Below are 25,363 nucleotides of genomic sequence, written 5' to 3' on the forward strand. Positions count from 1 at the left end.
GCTAGAGATATAGCAGTTAAAAAAAAAAAAAAAAAAAAAACCGGCAAAATGCCTACCCTCAAACAGGAGCTGCTGACAGGATGTGTTATATGAAAGAAAAGTTTTAGCCTGAGCAGCTGGACAGACAAAGCTGACATTAACTAAGACAGAGAAGACAGTGAAAACAGGTTTGTGGAAGGGGGTAGGTGGGGAAAGTTAAGGGCTCAAGTTGGAACATGTTAATAAGATGCCTATTAAAAACCCAAGTAACACACTACTCACTGGTAATTTGCTCTGCTTTTTTTTTTTTTTTTTTTTTTTTGAGTTGGAGTCTGGCTCTGTCACTGAGTGCAGTCTGTTAACTCCTGGGTTCAAGCAATCCTCCTGCCCCAGTCTCCCCAGTAGCTAGGACTATAGGCATCCATCTCCATGCCCAGCTAAAGATGGGGTTTCACTATGTTGCCCAGGCTGGTCTTAAACTCCTGGCCTCAAGAGCTGCATCGGTTTAAACCTAACAATCTCTCTTTCCATTCACTCAACAAATATAATCCACTGTATGACTGTGTACCATCAATGATCTCTATAGAGTGGATAAAATATCAGGATGGTTCTAGTTTTATTAGAAACAATGTTTCAAGGAACACCTGTACTGAGGACAAATACTGAATTCAAATAGAAAAGTTTTATTAAAGTTTAGTAAAAAATACTGATAAACTGTCTTCTAACAGTGTTTAACTGCCTCTTTCCTTACATCCTTTTGAAAAATCTTCTTTAATCTGGTAACATTTTTCATTTTTCTCCCTTATGAATTATAATTTTAAATAACACAACTTATTTGTAATGATTCTGAACAGGCTCTTTAAAGCTTGTATTATAGTTCTTCCTCAGAGCAGTTGCTGGACAGCATAAAGAAGAAATACTCAAGCCAGGGAAACATCAATGCAAATGAATGTGTACTAAGTGTTTTGAGAGGAAAGAACAAGCTGCCTTACCTGCTCTAGGAAACTACCAGATAAATAACTGCTCACATTTCCCTACCTCATTCCAAGCCATGGGCTCTGTTCTGAAGAGAGAGCTGGTCAGCTCAACTGAAAGCCGTTTCTTGTAATCTTGTGGCTTGTCCTCAGACATTCGGAACAAAACAGCAGCTGCATATGTCGCTAAGAGACAAGGAAAAAAAGGCCCTTGAGGAAAAACTGAGACTTCAATGTACACATCTGCTAAACGCTTTGGTTCCTTTTTACTTACCCACACCTTCATTCCTAGAGTGAAGTAACTCTGTCAGAGGAGCTGTGGCTCCCTCAGCTTCAATAGCTTCTGCAGCTTCCTTGTCCTGAGCAAGTTCACAGAGGACCCCTGCAGCTACTCTTTGGATGTTTTCAATGGGAGAATAAAGCAGCTAAGGAGAAAACACAAACAAAACCTAATTAAATCTAAAGCTAAAACATGGCAAGCCCCCCACTGTGGTGCAAACATTCCCAATTCAGAGTGCAAGAGGCATTCACACTGTGGTAAATAATATTCTCTGAATTTTACGTCCTAGGGATTTCCATAATATTTTTTAGCTATAAACCCTTTCTTCAGAGCAACTCTAACTGATCTAAGATTTGGAAAACCCAGAATTGGTTGGGGGTCTCTGCCCTGCCTCTGGCAGCCCAGGTCAGCTCTCCCCTCTAGGCACCCATAAAAGTGAAACGTGAAATCTCCTCCCTCTTCTCGAGTCTCAATGTTTCTCTTACTGACCAAAAAAATGTAGGGAATTTTCATAAAATTAAATGTTGGTAACCCTATTATGGTCTCTAATTTTCTGAAATGTTTAATTAGTCATTACAATCTGGAAATTTTATGGACATAAAACCTAGAACACTTCACTTAAAACCAACATACCTGCACAAACAATGGAATGGTATTTAGTCCTCTGATAACAATTCGGTTGTGAACATCCCGAGCTAGGATGTGAAGGGCTCCGGTACAACCTTCAACTATTTCTTCCATGCGGACCCCCTCCTGCCAAAAGAAACATGGTTAACAAACAGGGCATTCTCTAAAGTTTCTGAACTTGAAAGGCTTTGCATTCTGAGGAACAATTATTAGACTGTAATTATTTACGTTATATACCCGAAGTTCCCCATAACTTGCAATTAGTTCAGGAAGGAAGAAGGATTCCATTAACTTAAATGTCACTGAAAAGAGGCCTCCTGGCAGCACTAATTCAAAGCAGCACCCCTCCCCCATACACAGTGCAACAGAGCTTCCATACAGCGCTGAATCCCAAAGACAACTTTCCTACAGTAAGGGCACCAATCATTCTGGGTAAAAGGTACATAAAAAGAGAAGATGAGAAAGTAATGCTCAGACTATGTCAACGTTTTTCTTTTACATGCCCCCTCTATTTTTGTACATCTTCCACGTATTTGGTGAAAACTTTGCCAAGTTTTAGCACCAACTGCTAAAACTAACTGAGTTGCCAGCAGAAAAATCCACTCCTCACTCTTCCAAGACTATTCAGCTGACAGCCTCATGTACAGGAGAAGGAAGATAGCTTTTGCAATATGTAAGTACCATCTGTTTCTCCTGTTTCTGGATCTGAGTTTTAAAAGGGGTTATGATTCTGCTACATTTAGCAGCTTTTATAAATAACTTGATTCTTACAAGGACACAAAAACTCCTTTCTTCCTAGAAAAGAGATTTAAAATAAAAGGTGCCCTCAACATTCTATTAAGTCACCTCATGGAGATGGGCCAATACCAACAGTAATAAATGAAGAAAGCCAAAGCCCCAATATGAGTACATACACAAAGCAACCAGCAAAATGAGATTCCTAACATCTGTTCTGGTAGGCTCCATCTTTGTTTTCTAAACTAACCTAATTAAATAAGGTCTTAAAGTCTGAGAAATCAGAAATGTCTTTAGACTATACTTTTAATGAAGCTACTTTTAAGACACAAACTTTGTACCAAAGCTTCAGGTTGAGATTTTTGTGGTTAAGAGTACAGAAATGCTACTACTTATTTTTGAAATTTGTCAATACTATATTCTTAGGTCCACGAAAAAAGTTTAACTCACAGAAAAGAATAATAAAACGGACTGCTAAATATTTATAATCAAAATGCATGATGAGACAAGGGTAAGAAGCTCTGAAATTCCACAGATTTGGTCTCAAATTATGACTCTACCTCTTCCTAAGGAAGTGGGTGGGCCTCTGTGTAAATTAAATGAGAACACTTCATGAAACACCTAACCCAACCTTTATAAGACTGACCATGTGAAGGACGTGTCCAAGGAAATATCACTGGGGCCACACTATGCCTTATTTTCTCTGCAGCCATAGAAATGTGTAATTATTATTTATTTATTTTATTTATTTATTTTTTTTGTCATTAGCTCTTCAGGAAGACGGATGGGGGGAACCAATGACCAAAGAAGTTCAGGATCCTTTGGATTTATGCATTCCTTTTAGATAGCCAGGTATCACTATAAGAATTTACCTACCACAAATTGCTGCTGTGTCCCACCCATGGACGTACGGCGCTGGGTATCCTGATGTGCACGAACAAGCAACTGAACTAGTCGTGGAATGGCACCCTGCTCACGCAAAGGTGCATGATTTGCGGGACAAAGGGCAAGATTTCTAATCAATCCAACGGTAGCCTGAAAAACAGAAGGAAGAACTGGCATACAACTCAACAAAATCATTTTCTTACCCTAAAATTCCCACCACACTAAATCTATTGGTATCAACTAAAAGTAGTTCTGACTACACAAACATTTCAGAATCCTACCCCTATCGCAGCCATACTTCCTACCTACTAAGGAATACAATTCCTATTTATTGATCACTATGCTTAGACAGCCATCCAACAGCTAGAGATGCTTCATTTTCAATTCTGCAACAAAGGTAAATTCTACTTTGACAATTTACCTTTATCAGAGGCCAGTGGGATGGTGGGTGTAAGAGCTTAACCACAACTGGTAGTCCATAGTGAAGGCGAACTGCATTCTGGGCCATCTCTGCTTCTTGGTGTCGGCTGGTCAGATGACGAAGAGCACAGATGGCAGGCTCAGTGATGTCTTCCCTGTCACCAGCCCGAAGGACAGTACGCACAAGAGCCTCTATACCACCCACTTGGCAGACCATCATCTTGTTCTTATAATTATTGCAAGTGAGGTTAGAAAGAATTCCAGCTGCACAGGTGACCACATTTATATCATCTGAACCCAGAAGCTGAACAAGAGTCCCAAGGAGACCTTCCATCCCTTCCTATGGAGATAAAAACAGATGGTCAGTACAAGCACATACTCATCTTGACTCTATTCCCATGGCGCCAGTTTACTCAGAATTTACCTGTTTAGTTGCAGCATCTGAAAGATTCCTGAGAGTCCAAAGACAGTTCTGAACAAGACGTTGACTTGGATCTGTCAGGTGAAGTCCTAAAGCTTGCATTCCACCTAGAAAATTAAAAAGGATATAAGGCCCTAGTCATTAGCTAGAAGTTCCTATCAATCCGAAATATCTTTTCTAGTCTTAGGAGGTGTCCTTCTTTATTTCCAGAGTTTACTTCCTTTCACCTAAGTATTTGATTTCCTCTCATTTTCTAGAATGTTGCTCAGTTTCCCTCACTTTGCCAGTTCACCTCACTAGTGACAAACTGTCAAATAGCTACTGTTCCTTTCCTAAGCCGAAGAAGCCTTTGTTACCTCCACTGTCCCCCTTAGGTAATATTCTTATTACTCATTTCTTTTCATCCATTCAATCATTTCAAAAATATTTATTCAGTACCAGGTCCTGTTCTGAGCTGCAGATAGACCAGTGAACAAAAATATTCAGAAGTTCCTACCCTCAGAATTTATGATCTAATTGCAAGAGGCAGACAAATATACAATAAACTAAAACCATACAGTATGTCAGATGATATTAAAGGGCTATGGAGAAAAATAATGGAGTGGGGCTGCAATTTTAAATAGATAATTAGGTCACCTCACTGTGAAGGTGACATCTGACTAAAGACCTAAAGAAGCTAGGTAAATTCCTGGGGTAAGAACAATCCAGAAAGACAGCGTGAAAACACTTACTGTCAGGGAGTTTATACAATTCACTGACTACAAAACATGTGTTCCAAGGTTTACAATCTTCCATCCTTTAGGACCCTTAAATGGGGGACATTTACTCTGGCAAAGGAGTATAAATGGAAGCCCAATGCCCACATACTAGATTAACTTTGCTCATCCATCTTCAACTTAAATCATTTCTGAATGCAGTAAGAGATACTTTTCCTTGTCTCCTTCATCTTTTAGGTCTGTTTTATTTCCTCAGATGAGGTCTATCTGCTGTAATTCTTATGGTACCCTGCACTTCTCCTTCATAGTGTAAGTTAGTCCACTTTCCCTACAAGACAAAGATCACCTCTATTGGGTTCCTTTTTCATAGTAGCTCCAGCTACTAATAGAATGATCTGTGTAAGACTGATGCTCAGGATGCTCAGTATTTGTGAAATGACTACCTTCTTTCCCCTCTTTAAGACTTCATTCCCTCCCTTTACATAACTATTAACTCTAAGAAAATAGATTTTAACCCCAGATGTCCATCAGAATGGCCTACAGAGACTTTAAAACACACACATTCTGATTCAGCAGTTCTAGGGTAAAAAAAGTCCCATACAGATGACTCTGTGGCACCTCTACCTCCCCTTTCCTGCTGCCCTTACCCCTATATACTAAGAGGGAAACTTCCAAATCTCTAGCCTGCCTCTCTTGCATTCTCGTATCATACATTTCTAGCTACCTACTGACCTTTTAAGTCACTTTAAGTCAGCTTCTTAAATTATTATGTTCAAAAATTAAGGATGCCTTCTGAGGGTTCCATTTATCTTCATGGTACCAATGTTGTCCCCTCCACAAACCATTTTTGGTTGCTCCCTTAGCTCCTATATTATTACATTCTATGATTCTTTCAGGCATCTCAGACATTTGCCCTTTGCTATTGAGTTCTAAAACCAAACTATTTCATTCCTAAAAGCCTGTAACATCTCAGTAGTCTGGTCTTCTAGCTTTTGGTCATTCAAACTGTTAATCTATACAATGCTATTATTAATATTTTAAACACACCACTGTGATGCTTTGCTATTGATAACCATTGAAAGTGTCTCAGCATCCTTTTAAGATAATAGAAATACTTTAGTATAACCCTGAGGAACCATTTAGAATTTGGATCCCACCTAGCCTTCCAAACTGACCAAAGTATTCTGTATCTATGGCTCCAAAGCTGGAATAAAGCATGAATAAACTCCATGAGTAGTAAATATCTTATAGGAACCTAGAAAGTCCTGCATGTTATGGCTCTGCTTACCCAACCTCAACCTCATACCAGGCCATCCACCTCATTACTAAGTTCTGTTTATGCAGACCTTCTCTGCAGCACCTGGATCTCCACAATCTCTTTCCTTTTTTTTTTGAAATAGAGTCTCGCTCTGTCGCCCAGGCTGGAGTGCAGTGGCGTGATCTCGGCTCACTGCAAGCTCCGCCTCCCAGGTTCACGCCATTCTCCTGCCTCAGCCTCCCAAATAGCTGGGACTACAGGCGCCTGCCACCACGCCCGGCTAATTTTTTCTACTTTTAGTAGAGATGGGGTTTCACTGTGTTAGCCAGGCTGGTCTCGATCTCCTGACCTCGTGATCCGCCCACCTCGGCCTCCCAAAGTGCTGGGATTACAGGCGTGAGCCACTGCGCCCGTCCAGTCTCTTTCCTTCTAAGGCAAGCTTGTCCAACCTGCAGCCCATGGGCCACATGGCCTAGGACAGCTCTGAATGTAGCCCAACACAAATTTGTAAACTTTCTTAAAACATTATGAGATTCTTTTGCAATTTTTTTTGTTTTAGCTCATCAGCTATCGTTAGTGTATTTGGTGTGTGGCCCAAGACAATTATTCTTCTTCCAATGTGGCCCAGGGAAGCCAAAAGACTGGATACCCCTGGTTCTAACACACAGCACATGGTGTTCCTTTTATCTACCTGGAAAACATTTAACCCTCACTTCTCATATAGAGAAGAGACAGGTTCCTTCTCATCCTGCAGTCCCACTTAACATCCCCTTTTCAAGGAGACCTTTTCCCTCTCATCTAGACAATTCCCCTCCCCATTAATTCTCATCACTATTTGCTGTTCATTTCTCTCATAACACTCATTCTAATTTATGATCACATATTTTTAAGTATTTTTGTCACCTTCACAAGACTATCAGAATAAGCACGGGGACCCTATCTGTTGTGTTACCCAATGTATACCATGTGCCTATTCCATTTCTTAAAATACATTAGATGCTATGTTCAGAATAAACGAATGTAAGAATAACCTGGAAGAACTTAAAGATTCCTAGGCTTCCAGTCCCATACATGTCCAGCTATCTACAGACCTCCCTGTCACTTCAAATAAAACACTATGAGATCTTGATACAAAAATTAACACTCCAGAGATTCTGATTAAATAAATCTCAAAATCTGTATTTTTAGCCTACATTACAGGTTACTGCTGGAACAGCTGAAGAATTTACATCCCATCCCCTCATTCTATATGAACTCAGCCACATTTGTCTATCCCCAAGCCTATGGTTCCACTGCCAGCAGTTACCTGGAGCAATCATAATGTCTTTCTCTCTCATAAATTCCCAAGTAAAATTACTCTCAATAAGTGAGAAAAGTAAGTGTTACCAGCCCTATACTTTATTCCCAACATTTTCTTCCATTAAATGCCTTTATATTTTTCCTTCTTTCAATACTGATTTGAAGCTTGCTTTGAAATTCTGAGTAAATGTTGTTAGGTGGGTTACTGAAAGGAGAAAAAATGCGAGGTAGCTAAAGAGTAACTATTTTCATGACACACACACACACACACACACACACACACACACACAAAACCCAAGAGGCCCTAGTACAAACCATCTATTCTTTTCCCCAATTGCCAACATACACAATATACAAAGTACCACATATAAGTTGCCTTCTTAAAAATACTCAGAATAGAAAAAAATTGTTTCTCATACTCAGACGACATCTATTCACTGAGAATACAGAATATCAGGGCAAAACACTGCTCATAATCAGGCAAGAGAAAGAAAATGCATCCAAATAGGAAGTCTGTTTGCAAACAATATGATTCTATACCTAGAAAACCCCATAATCTCTGCCCAAAAGCTCCTTGCTCCAATAAACTTCAGCAAAGTTTCAGGATATAAAAATCAATGTACGAAAGTCAGAAGCATTTCTAGACACCAACAACATCCAAGCTACAAGCCAAATCAAGAATGCAATCCCATTTACCAAAGCCACAAAAAGAATAAAATACCTAGGAATACAGCTAACCAGGGAGGTGAAAGATCTCTACAATGAGAATTACAAAACACTGCTCAAAGAAATCAGAGATGACACCAACAAATGAAAAACATTCTATTTCATGGACAGGAAGAATCAATATTGTTAAAATGGCCATACAGCCCAAAGCAATTCACAGATTCAATGCTATTCCTACCAAACTACCAATGGGCATTCGTCACAGAGTTAAAAAAAAAACTATTTAAAAATTCATATGAACCCAAAAAAGAGCCTGAATAGCAAAGGCAATCCTAAGCAAAAAGAACAAAACTGAAGGAATCAATTTACCCAACTTCAAGCTATACTGTTAATACAAGGTTACAATCACAGCATGGTACTGGTATAAAAACAGAAACAGAGACCAATGGAACAGAAAAGAGAGCCCAGAAATAAGGCCACACACCTAACAAGTCAACAAAAACAAGCAATGGGGAAAGGACTCCCTATTCAATAAATGGTGCTGGGATAACTGGCTAGCCACATCCAAGATTGAAACTGCACCCCATCCTTACACGATGTACAAAAATCAACTCAAAATGGATTAAAGACTTAAATATAAAACTTAAAACTGTAAAACTCTGCAAGATAACCTAGGAAATACCATTCTGGACATAAGACCTGGCAAAGATTTCATGACGAAGATGCCAAGAGAAGTTGCAACAAAAACAAAAATTGACAAATCGGACAGTATGAAGAGCTTCTGCACAGCAAAAGAAATCAACAGAGTAAACAGACAACCTACAGAATGGGAGAAAGTACTGGCAAACTGTGCATCTGACAAAGGTGTAATATCCAGAGTTTATAATAAACTTAAATTAACAAGCAAAAAAGAACAACCCCATTAAAAAGTGGGCAAAGGACATGAACAGACACTTTTCAAAAGAAGACATACAAGTGGCCAAGAAGCATATGAAGAAAAGCTCAACATCACTGATCATTAGAGAAATGCAAATCAAAACCACAATGAGACACCGTCTCACACCAGTCAGAATGGCTATTAATAAAAAGTCAAAAAATGACAGATGCTGGTGAGGTTGCTGAGAAAAGAGAATGCTTATACACTGCTGGTGGGAAAGTAAATTAGTTCAGCCATTGTGGAAAGCAATTTGGTGATTTCTCAAAAAACTTGACAGAATTACCATTCAATCCAGCAATCCTAGTATTAGGTATATGCCCAAAGAAAAAGAAATCTTTTTACCATAAAGACACATGCATGCACATGTTCATTGCAGCATTATTCACAATAGCAAAGATATGGAATTAACCTAAATGCCCATCAATGGTAGACAAGATAAAGTAAATGTGGTACATATATACGACGGAATACTATGCAGCCATAAAAAAAGACCAAGATGTCTTCTGCAGCAACATGGATGGAGCTTGAGGCCATTATCCTAAGCAAACTAACACAGGAATAGAAAACCAAATACCACATGTTCTCACTTATAAGTGGGAGGTAAACACTGAGTACACATGGGCACAAAGAAGGGAACAACAGACACTGGGGCCTACTTAAGGGTGGGAGGTAAAGAACTGAAAAACTACCTATTGGGTACAATACTTACTGCCTGAGTGACAAAATAATCTGCACACGAAACCCCTGTGACATGCAATTTACCTATATAACAAGCCTGCACATTACCCTGAACGTAAAAATTAAAACAAAACAAAACAGAAAACTGCTCATGAGCATCTACTAATAAAGCAATCACTTTACATAAAACTGTACTATATCAGAATTTGTCATTTCTCCTATAAATTCACAGCTCTGTTAGCAAATCTTAGGTTTACTCAAAACTGAAATTACAAATTTTATTAAGCAAAATATATGCCATCATTTTTGATGGATAATAAGAACTCTACCTAAACTAGCCTTAAATATTAGGTACAATCCAGATGACAGGTACTTTGAATGTAAATCTTGGCTGCAAACTGAATAGGACCATCTATTTTCAGTCATTAAAGTTCTACCACCTTTTCCTAAGAAAAGTAATCTAATTAGAACTGCAGATGCTATACACAAGACTCACAATAGATACATATACTTACCAGCTTCTACAATAGCCGGCTTATTACTAGAGCAGACAGATAGCACCTTCAGCACTCTGCTTGTGGTCCACAGTAGTTTTTCATAAGTATAGGTCCTCATTATATTTACTAAAGCTTGGGGTCCACCACTAGCCAGTATGATGAGCTAGAAAGATATATATATATCTTGTTAGTCATGGAATCTTGATCACATGTCTGAGAAAAGCCATATTACCAACCTATTTTATTATACAAGAATTTCAGCCAGCTTGCCATTGGACCTAAATGTATTCCTGGACCCCATCACTCAGATCCCCACACTGGGGCCCTATCCAACTTGTCCTTTTAAAGCATTCCACTTAAATTCAGACATCCCAGTCCTCCAAACAATGTTTCAGTTTGGGCCCAATTTCCTTCTTCTCACACTGATCACAGCAAAAGAAAAAAATTTAGAAACCATGTTGGTAGGCAAGAGTAATGCCCTAAGATGAAAATTATATCAAAACTGATTCACTGAAAATTTGAACCAGAACTGGCACTTAACTCCTCATCATTTGGCCCTTTAATTTTCCTAATTATATCCACCTTAAAAACAGACACCATAAAATGATCATTCATGCTTGTCCTTTCATTCCCTGTATATCTTCCCTTTCGACACTGCCCCAATTTTCTAAAAACAAATTTCATCATTTCATGCTTCTGCTGAAATTTCCCATTGTGCTTTTAAACATGCTCTACAAAGCCCTATGAGATCTGCTAAGTCTATCTCAATAGCCTCACCTCAAACCTTTCTTCCTCCTTACTATTAGTGTTTCTTAAATTCCCAAAACTTTCCATCTCCTTCCTTCGTTTCAAAGATGTTGTTTTCTCACCTAACCTTCACCTAGTGAATCCCTTCTCATCCTTGAACACTGAACTCAACTATCACTTCCTCCAAGGGGTCTCCTTGAACCCTCAAAAAGAGTCTGTTTCACTTGTGTTATGTGCTCTCATAGCCCCACTTCTTCCCACTACACAAATTAAATATTAGGTTATTATTCCCAACATCTACATCCCACCTAAGAACAAAAGTGTGAAGAGAAGCTTGCCTACTACATCCCTACTACTTCGCATAGTGCTATACATATGGAAATTCAAAAATTTAAAAGAACAGAAATGAACTGGGCTGCACAGCAGGAGGTAAGTGGCAGGTGAGCGAGCATTACCTGGCTTGAGCTCTACCTCCTGTCAGATCAACTGCACCATGAGAGTCTCATAGGAGTAGAAACCCTAGTGTGGACTGCACATGCGAGGGATCCAGGCTGCACGCTCCCTATAAGAATCTAATGCCTGATTATCTGAGGTAGAACAGTGTCATCCAGAACCATTCCCACAACCCATTCATGGAAAAACCGTTTTCCACGAAACTGGTCCCTGGTGCCAAAAAGGTTAGGAACACTGCATGGAATGACATGACACTGGAGGTGTCCGATGCTCCATGAAAACCATATAAAGAACAATTCTCTTACCTTGCTTTCTTGGTTGCCATAAGCTAAAATTTGAAGGCAGTCTGTCGTAATAGCCAAGAATTTAACATTTGTTTTGTTGAGCAAGGCAACCATTTTCTGCAGCCCACCAGCTAAACGCACTGCCATTTTAGCTCCTTCTTGATGTAATAAAAGGTTGTGGAGAGTTGTAATGGCATAAAACAACACAGAATCCACTGGTGAACTGGGAAGAAGAAAAAAGCCTCATCAGAAATATTGTGAGTATACTCTTCTACTTTTTAGCTTCAAGCATTCTGACATGTTTTCTTACCCAAGCATTTTCACCAGGGCAGGAATGCCTCCAGACTTAAAGATGGCCAGTAAGCCCTCACGATGATGGGAAAGGTTATGCAAGGTCCCAGCGGTACAACGAGCTGTTTCTACATCATTTGTATTCTGCATGGTACGTACAATAGCAGACACCATCTGAGGAGAACGCATGATAGCGTGTCTGGAAGCTTCCTTTTTAGAAAGCTGATGGACCATAACTGCAGCCTTATTAACCACCACCTATAATACAGGAATTCAGAAACATCGTTAGTTTTCAAGTACTGGTATTGGGTAGACATTCTGAAACTACTCCCCTTGAGCATTTACTTCAAAGCAGACTAAAAAGCTAGCCATGTCACTGCTTACCTGGTCCTCGTCATTTAGCAGTTTTGTCAGTTCAGGGATTGCACGTGTGGCAAGTTCTGCATCATCTTGATAGTTAATCAAGTTTACAACTGCATGTTTCAGCATCTGTGATGGTTCAGCCAAACGCTGGACATTAGTGGGATGAGCAGCATCAAACTGTGTAGATGGGATCTGCATGCCCTCATCTAATGTCTCGGGGAACATAGCAGCTCGTACCCTCTGAGCTCGAGTCATTGCATACTGTCCATCAATATCTGGAAAAGGTTAATTCAACACTCACTATCCACAGTTCAGCATTTACCTAAGTATTTGCTATCCTAAATGGTAAAAGTGACATTGCTATTACTCTCTTTTCTTCACCACATTTTATTTAAACTATTATACACTAACTTTTTAGTTCTCAAAACTGCATTCTGACTTTCAGTAAGGCAATGAAAAATAATACTCTTACCAGCTACTTGTTCTTGAGTGAAGGACTGAGAAAATCCCTGCTCCCACTCATACAGAACTTGGGAGGTATCCACATCCTCTTCCTCAGGATTGCCTTTACCACTCAGAGAAGGAGCTGTGGTAGTGGCACCAGAATGGATTCCAGAGTCCAGGTAAGACTGTTGCTGCCAGTGACTAACAGCCGCTTTTCTGTCTGGTTCCATGGCCATGTCCAACTCCATCAAATCAGCTATAAATATGAAACAGTATTAGCATTAGTAGATTGGAAATGTTACTTTAATTTAAAAAAAAAAAGAATCTGTGATATGACCCATTGAAATATTTTTAGAAATAAAGTCAAATCTGAAAGACAGCCAAGAAAAGCAGAATGATAGCCAGGGTTAGCTCAGTGATGAAATACCTAATCCCTTATGGGACCACCTAACAGTTACTCACTGAATCAGTGGAAGAATGGTACTGCATCCAGGCTCCAGAAGCAGTCATCCAGACTAGATTCCTGCTGGTGGCTTGTTTGCTATTTCACCAAGCCATTAGGAGGAGTGAGCAGAAAATGGAGCAAAAGGTAGCCTGACAAGTAAGCAGGGAGAGAGGAAAGCAGGGGGATCTCAGCCAGACTGGCTTAATGGCAACGAAGCAGAGCCCCAATTCAGTAACTAAAGATTTATGACACAAACCTTGAGTAGCCATTGTCCACGCTGGATTTTCAAAACAGTTGTATGGTATACTTCAAATACCCTAAAAAAAGTTAATCAAAAGTCATTAGGATTTAAATTTACCTTGATTAATACTCCTAAGTCACTGGGATACCTGTTAAATGTCACTATTACACCCACAAAAAAACCCCATATCCTCTTTTACCAGGTTATTTAGTGAAACGCAGACCTCATGGTCTCCTCCAGACACCTCAACCACAGCTCCATCACTGCTGAACTTCAGTGAAAACTCCTCCTTACCAAAAATGTCTTTTTATTAATAGTATAAATATTAATTACAGATATTCAGGATGGTGATGAGAAAGCACAGGGTTGTAATAATAAAAGCCAGGGAGGGGAATACACTATTCAAAAATCAGCTGCTCTCTGAATTCCTAAAGGTCTCTCCTTTTTTAACCTTTCACAGAAAAATTCACAGATCCCCTTTGGATAACAGAGGTACAGTGGGATTTTAAAAACTCCACATTTTCATTAACAAGTTGTTTTCTGATACAATATAGTGCCATCAAAAATTATTTTTCATAAAGCAAATTTTGGTGACTAGAATAGCGAATTTTAGATTTTTTAGTACGAAGAAAAATTACTTTTCAAATGAGTTTGCAACACAAAAGCACCTTTATTAGTAAAATTTTTCTAAGTTCAAATTTACAGCAATGATTACAAATACAAATATTATCAATATGGATACGTATTTTGATCAATATTTTAAAAATTAATAAATATAAATCTTATCATCTAATTTGTCTGTATTTTGCCTTTATTGTGCAATACTGAAAAAAACACTGCATCACACAGGGAACTACTTGCAAATTAGAACAGTTTTAAGGGCTCATGGCCTCTGGGTATTTCTAATAACACAGTTTCCTTTATTACAAAGTCTGTCCCAAACAAGTTCATCTTGAACTATAAACTAATATATTGGGTATGTAAAGATATGGAATAAAATATTTAAGTGTGAACTGTGTTTTCTTTTTTTTTTGAGACAGAGTTTTGGTCTCTTGCCAAATCAGGCTGGAGTGCAGAGGTGCACACTGGGCTCACTGCAACCTCCTCCTCCGAGGTTCAAGTGATTTTCCTATCTCAGATGTGAGCCAACACCTGGCCTTAGTTTTGACTGTCTTTAAAAGAGTGGCTATTTAACTACTTCACCACCTTTCTGAAAAATTGGTTCCCCACTCCAGCCTCCAATGTATTTCTGCAAAAGGAGACTCAAAACATGTTCTACACTGAGCTTCTCCTTTGGCCAATGTCAACAGACTCAAAAACCAACTGGTCATATCTATAGGCTATATAGCTATTTCAGAAGTGCTTTGATAGATCCAGCTTCCAGGAACATTTTTTTATAGTACTGTTTTTCCTTGTTGTTGATGCAAAGGCAAAACATTTACGCATATTACTGGGTAAACTCTGTGTGGGCTGACCTAGTAACTTGACCGCAATTTATAATGATTTCATTTTTATAATGGAAAAAAGCAAGTTCATGTTCCAAATTTACAATAGCCATTTGTACAGTGGGACTTCCCAACATTACATATATTTTTTTAGCTTTTAAAATTTATGCAACATAAATAAAAATTCATCTTGCTCTTCACCGCAACCCTATGAGGTGAAGGAGGGTAAAAACCTATCAGCAGATAGAGAAGTAAAAACGAAGGGTAGAAATGGGGATCTAATTAGGTAACAGCATAGACTCACCTTGTACCTGCTCTGGAGGCAGATCCAAATATGCCAAAAAACTGAGCATTAACTGCTGAAGAAATCAAATAGACTGCCAAGCAAGAACTAGGGCAGAACCCTGCTCCAGAAAGGAAAAGGAAAGCCTTCCCCTTTCTTTTTCTGGCCTGAGCCTTCAGACTAAGGGCTGGCTCTCCTCCACCACACCCTGCCAACCATTAAGGGCCCAATTCTAGTGCTCCCAATTAGCCAAAATTTACCAATCACTTCAGGAAAAATTTTTTAAAGCAACAAAAAAACTGACTCCATAGAAACCGAGATAAAACTTAAAACTAGGGGTAGGGTGGAGAGAGAAACAGAACACTTCAATTTAGTAGCTCCATAAAGACTGGAGAGAATAAATAAAAACAAAAAGTTGAATAGAAACTAAAATTGAGAGAACTTCCTAGAGTACAAAAAAATGACAAAGACAAAAAATACAACAGAAGAAATCACGATCAATTCAGGAGATCAAAGGTCCAACCAGTAGACATTTCAGAAAGAATTATGAAGAAACAAAAATGATAAAATCCACTAAGTACCAATCAAGAGAGAAGAGTGCTTAAAAATTATGAAGTAGAATCATGCACTACATAATGACATTTCAGTCAAGATGGACTACATATGCTACAGTGGCCCCACAAGATTTTAATTCTGTATTTTTACTGGATCTTTTCTGTTTAAGTAAACAAGCCAGGCGAAGTGGCTTGTAATTCTAACACTTCGGGAGACGGGTGGATTGCTGCAGCACAAGAGTTCCAAGACCAGCCTGGACAACACAGCGAAACTCCATCTCTACAAAAAAATTTTAAAAATTAGCCAGGTGTGGTAGTATGTGCCTGTAGTCCTAGCCACTGGGGAGACTGAGGCAAGGAGGATCACTTAGGAGTTCAAGGTTATAGTGAGCTATGATCACACCAATGCATCCAGCCTGGGCAACAGAGCAAGACCCTGTCTCTTAAAAGAATTAAAAAAAAAAAAAAAAAAAGGATAAATACCACTGTTTCAACTGCCTATAGTAACATGCTATACAGCTTTACACCCTAGGAGCAACAGGCTATACCATATAGGCTAGGCATGCAGTACACTATGCCATCTAGGTTTGTGTAAGTACTACGCTAAATGTTTCAAGACACAGATTATCATTAAACTACAGACTACATTAGAATGCTGTGTTTTCTGACAGCTTTATCACCACCAAGTGATGTTTTGACAAAAACGGGGCTAGCCAACTTCTCATGTATTTTCCATCCAGTCTAATGCATCCATGCATCTTTTTTTGGCAATATGAACATAATACTCTTTCCAACTACATAATTTATAAAGGATACTTCAAAATTCACCATGCTATTTCCCATTTTAACCCTATAAATGTTTCTGGTCAAAGTCAATGGGAGAAATCTTGCCACAACTAATATATAATAGATTTCACACTAAAGTTATTTTTCCTCTTCCCATCAGGACAGAATTATCTTAATTACCTTAGTTTTCAAGAAGTTTGAGTATTATTAACTAGGAGTAAATCTGCTACATAAAAATATAAAGCAGACATATTTTAAAACCACAGTTTTATACTAGCAATTCATAATTCACTTTTCCAATAATCAAGATCCAAAGAATTATTCCCCGTTTTAAAGTTAGAAAGTGCTACTCTATTTCATAAACATGATAAACTTTTGAAATACCTTCAGGGATTTTTTAAAAGTTCTTGGTAAAATTTGTAAATCTAAAAACACATGCATATGCATTTTCATTAACTGTCACCAGTAATACTTTGCCATCTAGAAAATGTATGCAGTTTCCTCAAATCTTCCTGCTTTAACACTGATTTCATGCAACACTAACATTTTAAGTTACAACTCACTCCAGGTTCTTTTCTGCTTTCTTCCTTCACAGCTTTCTTCGTGTGTGTGTGTGTGTGTGTGTGTGTGTGTGTGTGTGTGTGTGTGTGTGTGTTCTCGAGGTGTCTTGTCATCCTAGAATAGTCAATAAGCATCAAACATCAAACGACCCTTGGTGTGTGTGTGTGTGTGTGTGTGTGTGTGTGTGTGTTCTCGAGGTGTCTTGTCATCCTAGAATAGTCAATAAGCATCAAACATCAAACGACCCTTGGTGTGTGTGTGTGTGTGTGTGTGTGTGTGTGTGTGTGTGTGTGTGTGTTCTCGAGGTGTCTTGTCATCCTAGAATAGTCAATAAGCATCAAACATCAAACGACCCTTGGTCCTCCAAACACTAAAATGTATGCCTTTGGTACTGTCTTTAAATAGGTACACAAATGGCTATTAGAAGTATGAAATCTTCTCAGGTAGGAAACAGAAGGTAAATGGAAAAAAAAAAAAAAAAAGAAATAGGAAATCTCTTTATGGCTGGGAAAAATTAGTATGTTTCCAGAATGAGCTGTTCTTCATAACTGTCTTCCTTCCTCAGCCATAAAGTAATATATGCCTCAAATAAATTAATATTTTTATTTATCATCTCCATCATATGAGTCCACCACACAGTAAATGATGACATTTTGGTATATTTGGTATGATATTAAACTCACTGCTATGTATTTAAAAAAATAAAAATATAAAATTCCTTGTGAAGACTCTTATAAAATATTATCATCTGGATTGTATCGCATGTCTATACTATAAGCTACCTCCTCCATTCTGAGCTTGTTCTTCCCCATTTTGTCTATTATTCCAACAATGCTGCAACAAACACCTTTGCATATAAATAATTCTCTTAATTTCCCATATCACCAGAAGTTCTAGAAACAGTGTTACTGAGTTTAAGGGTAAGAATTTTAAGTCCTTTCATGCATAGCTGCAAAATACTGACAGATCATAAACTGAGATAATTTTCACAGAACATATTGAACAAGCTGCCATCTTACCAAGGGTTTGTCAGCATCAGCTGTTATCTGACACAACTTTTAATAGATACTTCCACACATCTAACATACATACCATCACCCACCCATCCTACAAGGTTTTAAATTCCAATAAGTTCATAAGCTTATTTATTATTTGCTACATGTAATGTAGCCTTTTGGCTTGCCAGATTTTTGATGTCATCCTTTTATATTTTTGTGCAGTACATGTATACAGTATACATAAAAAGCCCCTTGATAGTCACTGATATAGCACATATAGGCCAACTGGATGTCTTAGAATATAATTTTACTGTTTAAAATAATTAGATTATGGTAACATCCTTTGCATGTGTGATTTATTGTTAGTCTCACCAATGAGTAACTCCACACAGCATCTTTGATCAGTAACATAATCCTAAAATAAATAGTACTGGTACTTCAGGGGAAAAAAAAGACAATGTTTTTAACAATCTTTTACTCCATCTCCAAGAACAAATTATCACAAAAAGCCGACTGTTTTTCTCCAACTTATATTAACATAAGCAGCCAAAAAGACTGATATGTTAAAGCACAGCTATCTCCTTTAAGATACATCCTGAATAGGCTTTATCTCACAGGCACATTTTCTAAATAATTTTCACAGAATATACTAAATTTCCAAAATATAATTTTATAACAATTAAGTTAAAAAACAAAACAATGCTTCATATAGTTTATGAGGTAAAAGTATGCAAAGAATATACACTAGCTTCTTAATAGCGGGCTATCAATACAGCAGGCCTGGGAGCAGCAAAGGGAATAGGATGGAAAAAAGTATTAAATATGGCTGCAATTCGGCCAGGTGTGGTGGCTCACACCTGTAATCCCAACACTTTGGGAGGCCAAGGCAGGTGGATTGCTTGAGTCCAGGAGTTCAAGACCAGCCTGGGCAACATGGTGAAACCCTGTCTCTACTAAAAATACTATTTTTAAAACTTATTTAAAAATTGGCTGGATGTGGTGACATATGCCCCTGTAGTCCCAGCTACTTGGGAGGCTGAGGTGGGAGAATCATCTGAGCCCAGTGTCCTGAGACACTTTTATACCCATTTTATGTGGATTTTATAGTATGATAAGGCTGAACAGAAAACAACTCTTAGTTTAACCAAATTTTTAATAAAACTGGCCATATCACAATTATATACAAAAACTATTTTCCTATACACAAATAGGACAGATTTCATTCATAACAGTAAAATGAGATACATACGAGAGTAAATGGGAAGATATGTCTTGTTCTTGATTTCAGAAGAACTATAAGGAGGAACCAGTTCCATCACATTTATAATGTTATCATTAAGATAGCATTATAAATCAACAACCACAGCAATTCAAGTATTGTATTATTAGGAAAGAAATGGGTAAGAGACTGTAGTAGGCAGAAAAACACCCAGATATAATGTGGCAATTTCATAAATGAAGAAGGTAATATTTCAATTAGTGGATTACTTGATTAAAAGTATTAGGAGAAATGGGCTTGTAATTCCAACTATCATTTTTTCATCCTTATTTTACATTAAAATTACACCTATATTCACCAAATATTTACATGTAAAAAATAAAACAATGAGATAAAATACAGGTATATATTAAGAATAAAACCATGCCCAATCGATGAACTGATTAAGCATGAGTTGAAATTGAAACCAAAAAGGGAAACATGAGATAATTTGTGTATGTAGTTTTAAAAATCTGAGCAACAAATCACATTTGAAGTAATTCAAAAAATAACATGCTAGAACATGCGTAACATAATTAAAGGCTAATATCCATAGTACACAAAAAACTGGGAACAAGTCAAAAAAAAGAAAGAATCATACTGCAGGGAAAGAGCAAGAAATAACATTTCAAAGGAAAAACATAAAGTGAGCAATGAATATATACAAAGGATGTTTAAACCCATTTACTTTTTGCTTATCAGACTGGCAAAGATTGAAAAGATTGATAATATCTACTGCTAATAAGGATATGGTGAAACTAGCAGAAACTTTTGATAGTCAGCTGCCACTATCCATTAAATTTAAGTGTAACTTACCCTTTGACTTAAAAATTCAATTTTTATAACAGAAATGTATTCTGTGGCAATACTGTCAGAAGCATGCCAAGGAGGCATTCATAGAGAAAAAGATGGAAATTATTCAAATGTCCATCAACAGGAGACTGAATAAAAAATTATTTATCCATTAAATGGAATATATATTCACCCACTGAAATTTTAAACACCCTTTATTAGTATTACAATAACAATGAGTAAGAGAGTCAAGATCATACATACAGTGAAGCTTATAGTCTACTGTAAGGGAATTAAGCAATTTAAAAAAAAAAAAGAAAATTTAGAGTAAGAAATACTAATAAACAAGTTTATGAGGTAGAAGGTGTGCTACTCTAGTGGGTGGTCAGCGAAGGCCTGTGAGGAAGACATTTCATCAGAGGAGCAGCTGGCCACACAAAGATGGGGCAGAACACTCCAGGCAGAGAAAGAGTGAAAAGGAAGGAATGAGCTTAATGTGGTAAACGTATTGAAAGGTCACCAGTGTAACTAGAAGGCAGAGAACCATGAAGAGACAGAGATGAGAATCAGATCAGTAAGGATGTAAAAATCCAAAGTGTACTGGGATGCCAATGAAGCAATGTGATGTATGATTTAGGCTTTCTAAAATTCACTCCAACAGCTATAAAGGGGAAAAAAGACAATAAGGGGCAATAGCAAAATAGAAACACCATTTAGGAGGTTACTGTGGTTGTCCAGGTGAGCGAGGGGTGGTGGAATACCATATAGTCATTAAAGAGAATGAAAAAGGTCTACATTAAAAAAAATTTAACATATATCAAGTATGCAAGGCATCTGTATATCTTTTTACATATATTTTTGCATACATTTGCAGAACCAAATACATAAATTATTAGAAACATTTGTCCGAGAAGTTAGCCTATATAATTTAACCCTATATAGGTTAGCCAAATACTGAAATATAACGTTAAGGAAATGTTTCTAAGCATAAAAGCTAGGTGGCCTATGAAATGGACTTTGTACAAAAGAAATGTGGCAACTACTCAGTCAACCATCTTGCCTCAAGGCAAAAACAAACTGCTACAAATAAAAAAAGTGGTAACCAATGTTTTCTAAAGCAAGGAAATAGTACTGCAAATTTTTCAATATTTAAGCAAATGTCACTTTACATGTATCAATAAATTTTCTATTTTAGTAATTTAATAACTATTTCTTCATTCCTAGCTCCTATTCTGTTAAAGTGACAGTATTCTAAGAATCAACTGCATTACAAAGTCACTAGGTTTCTGAGTCACTTACAGCATCTTTATATCTTTTACAGCATAATTTTAGGATACTGCCTTGTGGTATCAGCTAAACACTGAATTCTGCCTTTGACATACTTAACAAGGTAGCATAATTAAATTCCTAGCAACTTCAGTTCTGAGCCTAGTATGTTATCTCACTGAATCTTCCTAGCAACCTCATAAAGAAGACATCATTCCTCATATTACAAGAAAACTGATTAGCAGTATTAATGTAAGAATAGCTAATAAACCGTTCAGTTAAAATTCAAATCCAGGTCTGCTTGTGGCTCAGTCATGTACCCTTTCAATCTAATCATATTTGCCACCCCCATACCAAAGTTAGAGACAACTGGTAACAGTCAGTGTTGCAGATAAATGAAAGACAGGGGTTAGCCAATTTTATATAAAGGTATCACACGTAATAGTAAAGAACTATATCCTTTCAACAGTTACAATAGCCCAAAAAAACTTTTAATACTTGAAATATACACCATACTTTGACTATATGCCTAGCTAGACAGTACTAAATATGCCAAAGAAATTGAAGATTTTATTTCAAAAAAGTTTCTAGATGTTAATCTCTACGTTCAGACTACAGGCAGAATTAATGGCAGGTACTCAATGACTTCCAAATTATATCCCATAATGATAACCTTCCTCTACTCGACGTGTTGTAAGAGTTTCCCTTCCCCACTATACCAGCATGCTGACCTTTTAAAAAAAGAAATTTTAAAGAGCCCAATGAAGTGAACTCTGTGAGAGCTGAGAGAGTATATTTAGAAACAGTTTCTCACTTAATATATGCTTCGGCATATATTAAGCTCTTAAGTACCTGATGAACTGAATGTGCTAATAAAAAATAAAATGCTCAAAAAGTGAACAGGAGAACAAACAAAATGTAATATGGAGGCTTGGAGAGCTAACAACAATTATTTATAACCTAAGAGATTTTTTTTTTTTTTTTTGAGATGGAGTTTCACTCTGTCACCCAGGCTGGAGTGCAGTGGCGTGCGATCTTGGCTCACTGCATCCTCCGCCTCCCGGGTTTAAGCAATTCTCTGCCTCAGCCTCCCGAGTAGCTGGGATTACTGCCCACCACCAAGCCCAGCTAACTTTTTTTGTTTTTTTAATGGAGACAGGGTTTCACCATCTTGGCTAGGCTGATCTTGAACTCCTGCCCTCGTGATCCACCAGCCTCGGCTTCCCAAAGTGCTGGGATTACAGGTGTAAGCCACCGCGCCCGGCCAATTTATAACCCAAGAGATTCTTAAATGCCTTCAGAACCACGAAAGATTCACTTATGAACGTGTATAGCTAGAATAAGGTTCAGGAAACCTTTTCTGTAAAGCATCAGAAAGTAAATATTTTAGGTTTTGTGGGCCATAAACTCTTTGTCACAACTACTCAACTCTGCTATTGCAGTGAAAGCAGCCAGAGAATATGCACACTTATGAGCATGGATGGCTGTGTTCCATTAAAACTTCATTCACAGAAATGGAAATTTGAATTTCAAATAATTTTCACGTCACAAAATGTTATCCTTTTGATTTTTTTTTTTTTAAGCTATCTAAAAACGATTCTTAGTTCATAGGCCATTAAAAAAAACAGATGGTGGGCAGTAGTTTGCCAACCCCTCATTTATTTATTACATACTTTCACTGAGAACAAAGGCAGGTGTATTTTTACATTTGAATTAAGCACATTAAGCCTAAATGTGAAGACCTGTAATAGAAAAGGTTTTTAAGTGGGTTAATATGTTACTAAGAAGTTTTTTTTTTTTTCCCCCCGTAAGTATCTTCAAAACAAGAAGCTGGACCAAATCACACATGAAAGCTATAACAAGACAATTTATTTGGGAAAAACATTTCAGGCCATTAAAAGCAGTATGTGCTAAACCAGAATTCAGCCACAACATACGCATGATTTTTAAAATCTTTTTTTTTTTTTAAACTATGAAGACCTACAGGCTTGAAGGTCCCCTTAAACTGGCAACCAGATCCTCCCAATGGTTCTTAACCAAGGGTGTTAATCAGACTAACCTGGAACATCTAAAAATACAGATGACCAAGAGGTTCTCTATCAGAAGGGCTGAGGAAGGGCCCTGGCATTGTATTTTTAATTTATGTGTCACAGGTTGCTGATGCTGCTCCCCATAGCTAAGGATTATAGCTAAAGTCAAACCATATGATCCAAACTTCATGTGTGCCATCAGGAAATGAACCCAAGTTAAAGAAGAAAAAACTCTGACTGGACAGAGTAACCACTAGCATAAGCTCCTTGAGAAGCATCTATTCGTTAAGACAACACAGATTCTTAAACTTTTGAAACCTTCTGTCCCCCACCATACATGTCAAGTTTACGTTATTCTTCCAAACAGAAAGGCATTTTGCTGCCTTTGACAGCCTTACTCCAGTAATAAGCCTCATAATTATGAGGCTCTCTTACATTTAGGAAAAGAAGATTACAGAAAGAGTAAGCTAGGAAGCTTCTATTATTAAAATGTGACTGCTTTTCGTTATTTCAATACAGAGCTTTAAGGAATATTCCCTCATCTTTGTTCCACTGTGAGTCCAAAAACACACCAACAAATGACTCATAATCTCAAACTATATATGAATGCTCCACTGGTATATATTTTTTTTGTTTTCTCAATTTACTAGACTGTGGTATTAATCAAAAAGGATATTTTTGTTCCATAAGAAATCTTTCCCACAACTCCTTTTAGTTTCAGGTCATAGCAATACCAATAGCATAAATACAATGTACAGCCTTTCATTCAACAAATATTTATGCATCAGCTACATGCCGGGATCTGTAATAGATTCTGGGTGTGCAGTAGTGATTACTGCAGAATGCAGACATGGTCCCTGCATTCTTGAGAGGGAGACAGCAACCAAATAAACAATTACAAAAAAGTATGTAACTAATTAACAAGTGGGAGAAGGGAGTGGGATTACACAGCAGAAGTGGAAGGAAGGTCCCACTTAGAGTGGTCAAAGGCTTCTTGAAGATAACATGTAAGCTGAGACCTGAAGAAGGATGCAAAAGGGCCAGCATGTAAGGAACAGAGAAGAAACATCCCAGAAATAGAAAATAACACACAAAAACCTAAAGTCATTAAAGAACATGATCATCTTTCAAGAACTAACCCTTGAGATCAGAGTAGTTTGATTATAGAGGAAAAGGGTGAGTGCAATGAAACGTTAAAAATAGCCAGATCACGTAGAGCTCTCCAGCCTTTGGTAAGAAAAGTGTTTTCTATTCTACGTGACACTGAAAGTCATGAAAGGTTTTAAGCAGGTGAATAACACAATCTTATTTGAGTTTTTAAAAGCTCGTGCTGACTATAATTCAAAAAACTAGAAGGGAACAGGAAAGAAGGGAAACCTGTAAGGCAGCTATAGCAATCTTCCAGCTGACAGATGGTGGTGGCACTAGGGACAAGTAGTAGTTAGACTAAAGAAATATTTAGGAGGTAGAAACAACAGGCTCTTGATGTGATGAACTGGATATAGTAGATGAGAAAAATTAAATAACAGGAATAAAGATGACTCCTACCTATCTGGCTTGCACAATTAGATTGTAATACTAAATTTAGTGCCATGTAAGAAAAACAGCAGTTTCTAAAACTGTACTCTCCAACACAATTGCCACTAGTCACACAGCCACATTTCAAATGTTTAATAGGCACATGTAGCTGGTTGCTACCAACTGAACAGCACAGATACTGAACATTTCCACTGTCTCAGAAAGTGTGGAT

General features: G+C 37.6%; 1 protein-coding gene across 1 annotated transcript in view; it reads right to left on the reverse strand.

Moving 5' to 3' along the window:
* CTNNB1 (catenin beta 1) overlaps nucleotides 1-25,363 on the reverse strand; it is a gene marked incomplete at its 5' end in the record, with an annotated part of 41,271 nt that overhangs the window by 2,684 nt on the left and 13,224 nt on the right. Inside the window, 12 exon segments of the mRNA NM_001133265.1 lie at nucleotides 1,018-1,139; nucleotides 1,228-1,378; nucleotides 1,867-1,986; nucleotides 3,472-3,630; nucleotides 3,902-4,240; nucleotides 4,325-4,428; nucleotides 10,391-10,535; nucleotides 11,878-12,079; nucleotides 12,167-12,405; nucleotides 12,532-12,785; nucleotides 12,983-13,210; nucleotides 13,656-13,716. Coding sequence (NP_001126737.1) covers nucleotides 1,018-1,139; nucleotides 1,228-1,378; nucleotides 1,867-1,986; nucleotides 3,472-3,630; nucleotides 3,902-4,240; nucleotides 4,325-4,428; nucleotides 10,391-10,535; nucleotides 11,878-12,079; nucleotides 12,167-12,405; nucleotides 12,532-12,785; nucleotides 12,983-13,210; nucleotides 13,656-13,668 — 2,076 coding nt within the window.

This window comes from Pongo abelii, chromosome 2, assembly GCF_028885655.2.
Source record: "Pongo abelii isolate AG06213 chromosome 2, NHGRI_mPonAbe1-v2.0_pri, whole genome shotgun sequence".
Taxonomy (NCBI): Eukaryota; Metazoa; Chordata; class Mammalia; order Primates; family Hominidae; genus Pongo; species Pongo abelii.